General features: G+C 34.5%; 1 protein-coding gene across 2 annotated transcripts; it reads left to right on the top strand.

The window, feature by feature from the left end:
• The first annotated feature begins 204 nt into the window (after nt 1-204).
• On the top strand, nt 205-4,590 carry LOC116012299 (calcineurin B-like protein 7). Of its 2 annotated transcripts, none has more exons than XM_031251811.1 (9): nt 205-316; nt 1,396-1,546; nt 2,699-2,781; nt 3,034-3,093; nt 3,234-3,342; nt 3,472-3,524; nt 3,627-3,707; nt 3,837-3,949; nt 4,125-4,590. In XM_031251811.1, the coding sequence occupies exons 2-9, from the start codon at nt 1,468-1,470 to the stop codon at nt 4,186-4,188; spliced, it is 642 nt and encodes a 213-aa protein (XP_031107671.1). In that variant the 5' UTR covers nt 205-316; nt 1,396-1,467; the 3' UTR covers nt 4,189-4,590. The 2 variants fall into 2 exon arrangements, with proteins under 2 accessions (XP_031107671.1, XP_031107672.1); XM_031251812.1 differs by having other exon boundaries at nt 209-316; nt 1,380-1,546.
• The last annotated feature ends 4,389 nt before the right edge of the window (nt 4,591-8,979 follow it).

Here is an 8,979-nt window from a genome sequence, read left to right as displayed (position 1 = left end):
TAATCAAAACGACGTTGTTTTGATGCATGATTCAAAGTACAATTTGCGGATTTATACACCAATGTGTTTTAGGTGACGTTTAGCATACAGCTGTAACCTATTTTTTTAAATGAATATGAAAACATTTAGCAGAAAGAAATGACGTCGCGATGTGTCTGTCTATATATATGGCTATTAAATGATTCCTCTGATTCTCTGAGAAATTTTGCAGAAAGAAATAAAACGTTGTAGTAGCGGGCGGCCTGGATCCTTTCTCTCTCCCCCCCAGGCTCACACCACACCGCCTCAACAACAAACAATTCCCTTCTCTTTCAAGGTCAGTTCTCAGTCCTCATTTGTCTTCCTCAAAGTTTGTGTTTTGCTTTTTGAATTTTCAAGTGGTGGAACAGAATTGTCGTTTGATGAAAAGTTTCTTCACCGAATTGAATGCAACTTTTCTTCATTCATTCATTCATGTTTGTATGTGTTATATTCATACATTCATGTGTATCTATCTATATGTGCTATGTACGATTACAGTGAGCCCCCCTTGATTTGTTTTGGAATCGCCGCCATTTGATACTTGTTTTTTTTCTGATGTATCTTTCTTCTGAGGTTAAGCGTTTCACCATTTTATGGTCTCTTACGATTTTCTTGGTCCAGTTTATCATCATAATCTTGTTATTGTAGGAATCTAGATTTCATGGGGAAAATTCCTGGTTTAGTAGTTTTATCGTCCTCGTTTACACAATCCAAATCAGTTTTATTTTCTGCTAAGTTTCAACTTAAAGAATTTTGGAAATGAGTTGGAACAAATCAAATATCATAGTTAGAGAGAGATGAGGCCTAGAAGAGAAGATTAAAGCCCATCAGACTCTTGTTTATTTTTTCAAACAAGTTTTTAGTTTTGATCGTAGCTCTGTTTTTGTGGAGATGCCAAATACACCCTTAAGTCTTGTGGATGAAAGTCAATTTTGATGACAAACCAACAATCAACTTGTGATTCGCCATCTTCGGCTTATTTGTCTTCTTTCTGTTTAATTTATTCTTATACAAAAGATTTCACATTTGTTTATCTAATAAAAAATTGTCTACCTTTGTTTATTAATTCATCACCTAAACATCCTTTTCAATTCAATATTCTTAATAATTTTCTCTTTGATATATATAAAGATAATTTAAGAAATTTTTGTCTTGAGGACTTTGGTCTGGAATTGGAAAATAACACTGCAATAGATTACAAGTTGATTTCCAGCATTATACTGGTTCTCGGAATTGGCAGTCACTATATATATATATATATATATGCTGTAATTATTTTACATTTATGTGTCTTCTAATTCAAATGGATGGTTTGGAATCATCAAATTCTGCACATGAAGCTGATCAATTCGTTTTAGTTATTGATACTTGCAGGAGGGTTATTCCATGAAGTTTCACCAACTCAAGTATTTACATCTAAAGTAAAAACTTGTATGCGTGTCTTTGATGGGCTGCTTCTACTCAAAAACCCCCAAACACACCCCTGGATATGAGGAGCCTAGTGTGCTTGCTGCTGAGACACCTTGTAAGTATGACAAGGCAAATAAAAAAGTGTTTAACCCCTTTTTTTTTAATTTCAAGATTGGAATTCATGATGGTGTTTCATCCTTGGTCATTATATTTTTCGTGTTTTTTTTTTTTTTGTCATTTTTGGTTCCTAATACTCTTTCTATCCTATTTTGTTTGTTTGTTTGGTTCGGTTAACGAGACTTGAATGAAGTTATTTTTAATTCAATTTTTCATAATATTAAGTTTATTATTAGTATATAAAATTTATATATTTAGAAACTACATTAAAAGTACTATTAAACACAAAAGTCAAATTTAAAAATAATTAAAATTTACTAAAAAAAAAGCAATGAAGAAAAAGTTGGTTTGACTAATTAATACTAAACAAGGCAAGGGAAAATGGGACAGATGGAGTATTTTCTATTTTTGAGAGTCCTGCTCCATACTTTGTATTTGCTTGGTCAACATCTTGGCTCTTTAAAAAGTTACCTAGAATTCAACCTTTAAACACTAATGGGAAATCGGCAAACTGGCAAGGCTGGTGGGACCTTTGTTTCCACTTTGCCTGTTACATCTTTTCAACATTTGTGCATGTTTGGTCCACATTAGCATTTTTAATTGAGTTAAATAGGTTTAATGATTGGATAGTGTTGAACTTGAGGGGTAAGACCACCAAAATTGGAAAAATTTGTTGAATAATTTGTTGCGACAAGATTGTTGGTGTACTTAACCTAAGTCTGAGTTTCAGATTTTCCTTTGAGAAAGAGTTGTCAATAGCTAATGAAGACACCACATTTCTACTTCTCTATATGGATACGATTTACTATCTTTAATTCACTGAGGAACTGCTCAAACACTTTTCTTTGAGTAGTTAATATCAAATTTTTTGTACCACTTTTATACTTGGCCTCTGCAGTTGTCTGTTTGTTGGAGTATTCCCATCTCGGAGAAAAGAGAATGTCAGAGAGAAGAGTTGATGACTTTCAATTGCCATCATCTGTGAAAGATTCATTCATAATAATTGTATAAATTTGTTGCAATAGTCATGAAATGGTTGTCATCTAATCGAACAAGTGTTTTTTTACATATTGGCAGTCATTCTAACTTCGATTCCTAAAATTAGTTCCAAAATAAATGATTACAGACGTGTTGCTTTATTTTCTTGCAGTCACAGTAAGTGAAGTAGAGGCATTATATGAGCTATTTAAAAAAATAAGTGCCTCCGTAAACAATGATGGGCTCATTCATAAGGTACTGATGTCTTCTGCTTCCAGGGTTCTAGATTTTATTCTTTTTATTTATTTATTTAGTGTTAGGATCAAGCATTTACTACTACACCAAAAGCTATAGCTTGTCGCGAAGGCCCAATTTTATTTCCTTGTACTGCCACCACATTTTCGAGAGGCTGGGTGCTGGACTTGGCCCTTTACTGGCCTCCGCCCAACATTTAGTTATTTTTATTTTTATATAATCTAAATTGATGCTTGTGGTTCTTGATCTCAGGAAGAGTTTCAGCTTGCACTGTTCCAGAACAAAGATAGGAGGAATCTATTTGCAGACAGGGTATGGTGTGTACAGAATTTTAAGATATAGTTAGATAGATGCCGTAATCTACTAAATATCTTGCCAGTGAGGTTTCCTGCTCCAATTTGCAATGGTGGGGTTATCCTTCACTTAGCTTTCATTTCTGATTGCATATGCAGATATTCGATCTCTTTGATATAAAACGCAATGGAGTGATTGAATTTGGAGAATTTGTCCGATCTTTGAGTGTATTCCACCCAAATGCGCCAACAGCAGCGAAAATCACATGTAAGACAACCATTCATCTTGGATCATTAGCCCATTCATGTGCTGTCCTTAAATGTCTCTTGGGTTTGAGATATCTGTTCATACGATTCAACATTGCATGTTATTTATTTTCACTAAACTGTTTTGCAGTTGCTTTCAGGATATATGATTTAAGGCACACTGGTTTTATCGAGAGAGACGAAGTATGATTTATTCTTATATATAATTATCATCGTTGTTATTATTATTTTTATTTTGTATCAGCTGACCAATATTACTTGTGACATATGGGTTATGGTTTACAGTTGAAAGAGATGGTTTTGGCACTATTAAATGAATCAGAACTGGATCTGTCAGATGATGTTGTTGAAACAATTGTAGATAAGGTGAAGACTACCTGTGTGTACCACGCTAAAAGACTTAATCTAATCAATTAAATAATAAACTCGCCATATCTTTTTCAATGTGGGACTCTTAACAATCACCACATTTGGGTGGGATTATTTTCGTTACAGTCATTCAAAGATGCAGATGTCAACGGTGATGGAAGAATTGATCCAGAAGAGTGGAAGGAATTTGTAATGAAGAATCCCTCTCTTATAAAGAACATGACTCTTCCATATCTGACGTAAGTGTTCATTCATTCCTGGGAGTTGATTGTCTATTTTGTGATGATAGCTGTTCTTTAGTTTGGAAAGTGCTTCACAGGGTTTGATGAGATCTATGCTTTCTGATCCTTACATTAGCTGCCTGCAAATTAACACCATCTTTATTTTTTTGTTTTTTGGTTTATTATACTTCAGGGACATAACTCTAGCATTTCCCAGCTTTGTGGTAAGATCTGAGGTTGAAGATTCAGAAATGTAGGCTACACCAAAAAAAAGGTGAGAAATTATCTTCAAGGGAGTTTTAGTCCTCTAAATACATATGATTTTGCGAGATGTGCACACTTGGAGTTGGAGTTGGAGTTGGAAGCTGCCTACTTTGTTTGGGCGAGGAGGGAAATTCGCAGCTACTATACAAAGACGGGAATTCAAACTCGTGATTTTGTAATTACAAAACAAAGACGGAAATTCAAACTCGTGATTTTGTAGTTACAAATTTGTATCTTTTAACTTTTTTTGGCTTGTGCAGAAAGAAGTAGAAGTAGAAGTAGATTAGCATCTATATAAAAAGTAGTGAACTCGACCTGCTTTGTGTTTTCTCTTATATGCTAAATGTTGACAACACTATGGACTTGTATTATACTTCTTTTGTCCCATTTTCCCATTTTGTTTGGTTCGATTAACAATGTTTTATTTTTAATTCAAATTTTCATAATATTAAGTTTAGTATTAGTATATAAATGTTACTCCCTCCATCCCGAATTGGTTGTCTTATTTGCTTTTTGAGCGCTTTTTAAGAAATTAAAGTAAATGTAATGTACTTTCTAATTATGTTCTTTAGTTTTTCACTTTTGGAAATAAAAGTAATAAAGGAAGCAAAAGTCCTAGGGTTAAATTAGGAAAAGTAGAATGGTGGTAATGTTCAATTTTGGAAAGATGACAACATTTTTGGGACAAACTAAAAAGGAAATTAAGACATGTAAAATGGGACAGAGGGAGTATATATTTAGAGGCTATATTAAAAATATTATTAATCACAAAAAAATAAATTTAAAAATAAAAAAAAAAAGGTGATGAAGTAAAAGTTGGTTTGACCAATGAATAGTGAACATGACTATAAAATGGGATAGAAGGAGTAAGTGTAATGTATTAAAAGTTAGCTTAAATGCAATACATCAATGACAACAGATAAATAAAATTAATTTTACAAAATCATCGTCTTTTAAGTATTGTGTATTCAAGTGCGCTTAAAAGGCAATATACCAACTATAATGGTTAAATAAAATTACTTTTTTTAAATAAAAAAAATGCACAAAGACAATGATTTTAGAAAATCGTTGTTTTGAAGTGTTTTGTATTCAAGTGGGCTTAAAGACAATACACTAACGACAACGGTTAAATAAAATCTTTGTTTTATTTAAAATATAAAAAATGCACAAAGACAACCTTTTTAAAAAAATCATTGTCTTTGAAGTATTTGTGTATTCAAGTGCGCTTAAAAATAACACTCCAATAACAACGGTTAAATAAAATCGTTATCTTTAAAAAAAAAAAAAAAAAGAGGCTCAAAAAATTGTTATCTTTGTAGTGTTTTGTAGTGTTGTGTATTCAAGTACACATAAAGACAACACACCAATGACAACGGTTAAATAAAACCGTTAGTCTTTTATAATGAAAAAAATGCACATAGACAACGGTTTTAAAAAATCGTTATCGTTGTGGTGTTGTCTTTTTACAAAATGCATAAAGACAACATACTAAAGACAACAGTTCGTTGTCTTTGACAAAAGTGCAACGGTTTTGGACAAAACTGTTGTCTTTTACCTAAAGACAACACTTTTGTAAAAAAAAAAAAAACAAAACAAAACAAAAAAAACAAAAAAAAAAACAATTTCCTTTTAGTGTTATGTTTTTGCATTTTCTTGTAGTGACATATGATTTTACGAGATGCGCACACTTGGAGTTGGAGTTAGAGGCTACCTACTTTGTTTGGGTGATGGGAAAAACCTACAGTTACTATACGAAGGTTGAGATTCAAACTCGTGACCTTGTGATTACAAATTTGTATCCTTAACCTTTTTGGCATGTGCAGAAAGGAGTAGAGGTAGAAGTAGATTAGCATCTATTAGTGAACTCAAACTGCTTTGCATTTTCTCCTGTATGCTAAATGTTGACAAAACTATGAACTTGTATTATACTTCCTCCGTTTTACTTTATTTGTCTGGTTCGATTAACGGGATTTGATTAAAGTTATTTTTAATTCAATTTTTCATAATATTAAGTTTAATATTAATATATAAAATTTATATATTTAAAAATTAGATTAAAAGTACTATTAAACACACAAAAATTAAATATAAAAATAATTTAAAAAATACTAAAGAAAATAAGCAATGAAGAAAGAGTTAGTTTGACCAATGAATAGTAAACAGGACAAATAAAATGAGACATATAGAGTAATTCCGTGTGAGTTTTGATCTATCATCACAAGCAACAAGGATTAAAAAAAAATGGAGGAACAATTGGATGAACAATGAAACTGCATTTTTTAGACCTAAAACTTTGTTGGGATAAAAATTTGCTTGTGCCTTTTTATTGAAATTAGTATGTCACCCATGCGATGCATGATAAGAGTATTATCAATATTATAAAATAAAATTTAGATCACAATATAAAAATTGATCTAAAAATAAATTCATATCATATACTACAAAATTATTAAAGTACATTACATAAATATTTTACAAAAGGTCTAAAAACCAAAGACTACAATTTAAGTATTAAAGCTACGAATTCTTAAAAGCCTAATTGTATACAACATTTGACATTGAAGAAGAATAATCATCATTCTCATTTGAAATAACGATTTTAAAATCATTGAGATTGCTAAATCTAGATAGAGCGACATACAGTTACGTTGTCCATGTACAAAAACAAGTTTCTTCAAAAAATCATCCAAAATGAGAAAGACTTTGCCCTTGAATCTTATTTATTATCATTGCATAAGACAATCGGTCACTCATCCTGTAACTGCTGTAAGTCAAGCACGCTTAACCATGAATTTAACCACATCCCTCCATGGTACCATCGCCGCGTCTCAAATCGAGTAGGGGTTGAACTCGGCCAACCTAGCCAACATCCAACAATACAGAGTTGTCTCCGATCAAACTTAAATGGTCGGTCATCTGGTTGTAAGGAAGGTGGCGGTAGCAGGTTCATTATAGACGTGGGGCGGGGTGGTTGTATCTCATACACTTGCTGGGTCCTAGGTATGGGGCCCTCTTCATGACGAGGGTTGATTGGTCTTCTGTGGGTACTTGGTCTACTTTCTCTTTTTGACGGTCGGTTCATTGGATGCATTTCTGCCTCATCACGGGGTCACTTTACTTCCCGCTTTTGCTTTTTCGTAAGGTTTCTTCCATCCCTGCATATTTGTTGGCTCGCTGTATGTCTTGTGTGTATCCCTTCACAGGCTGGCGAATAGGTTTCCTGATCTTAAGGCCTCCATGAAGAGTGTTAAGGCTGTCTGGTCATCCAGATCCTCCACCGTTTGTATTTCTTTTTGCCATCTTCTCAAAAATTCTTTCAGTGTCTCAGCTTCTCCTTTTATTGTATGGTGGTCAAGGTCATGAAGTGCTTTTTGGTTTTCATGCTCCCCACAAAGAAATTTAGTAATCGTTCACCTGAGGTCTCGAAGCAGTCAATAGACGATAGTAATGATAAAAAACCATCGTTGCACGAGCACGACTCCTTCTAGTGTCGAGAAAAAGGCTCGGCAGTACATCAGGTCATCTACTCCTATTACTATCTTTTTTGCTTGAAAACCGATTAGGTGATCAGTGAGATCTTCTGTTCCATCGTATGTGGGCATTTAAAGTCCCTAGGTGCACTATATTCTTGTATCTCTAAAGTGAACGGACTGGTAGGTAATAGGGATCGAGTGGTTGGTTGGTCAATTCCTCCTTCGATTTTCTTTTGGAGGTCTCTTACTTCTCCTGGCGAGTTCTGCTACCTCTTAGTCTCGGTTCTCCCAATTGCGATCCGGGGTTTCACTGCAACTTTCTGCCATGTCTTGCGGTATTTCTTCTCTACGTGGTTCCTACTTCCTTGCCTGGAGTCCTCCTACATAAGGGGTAGCTATTCAGGTAGCTTTGGCTCGTCATCGGGGGTTATGTCTGACTTTTCGTCGTGGGCTTTCCACTACAAAGTTTTCTCGTTTAGTTCGTGAGGAGTTGTGTTGTGGATTTTGGGGCCCTAGGCGATCGTGAACTGAGGTCGCTTCGTGGTATTTCCTTGGTGGGCTTCTATTGCCTGTTCAAGTTGCTATGCTCGCTCGAGAGAGGTCCAGTGGGGGCTCGCCCCGTGTTGTACGACCACGGTACAGGACTTCAAGAAGGTGTTTAACAAGTTCCACTATTTCGGGTGGGAGTTCAGCCAGCTGGGTCTGTGGGACGCCGATGATCGGTGAGTGTGTACTCGAATGAGTTCCTTCCCCCTTTCAAGGGTTCCTTGAGACGGCTTCCTGTGAGAGAGTTGGTTGGTTGGACAGAACATGAGAAGGGGATTGCAAATCCCTAATTGGTTGATCGGTCTGCGTATTTCGTCATGTTGTCACCATGTGTTTTTTCGAGGTTTAGAGGAACGTACAAAGCTTTTTGTATCGATCCCCACGGACGGTGCCAATGTTAGTTTTATGATTTTTGGGTAGAGAAAGGTTGGCCAACACTTCCAAGAATAATGAGAATATAGGAAGAATATAAAGATAATATGGAGAGAATTTAGAGAGAGAATATATGTATTTTATTATTCAGAATTGTTCTTCCTTTCGCCATGTATAGAAAGTCTATTTATACATATTTTTGGGCCTAGAGCCTTACAAACAATAAGAATCCTAGGCTACTTCATATTGAGAGTCATTGTTACATTAGGAATAATAAAACATAATTCTATTATACTAAGCTCAATCCTTGTTACATTAGGAATAGTAGGTCAAATCCTTAATAAACTCTTAAGTTACTCCGTGTTGTCATCCTTCTTGGACTTCCTTGATCCA

Source organism: Ipomoea triloba, chromosome 3, assembly GCF_003576645.1.
Source record: "Ipomoea triloba cultivar NCNSP0323 chromosome 3, ASM357664v1".
In the NCBI taxonomy this organism is placed as follows: domain Eukaryota; kingdom Viridiplantae; phylum Streptophyta; class Magnoliopsida; order Solanales; family Convolvulaceae; genus Ipomoea; species Ipomoea triloba.
The sequence above is the reverse complement of the archived record's forward strand: the minus strand, read 5'-3'. Positions and strand labels throughout refer to the sequence as shown.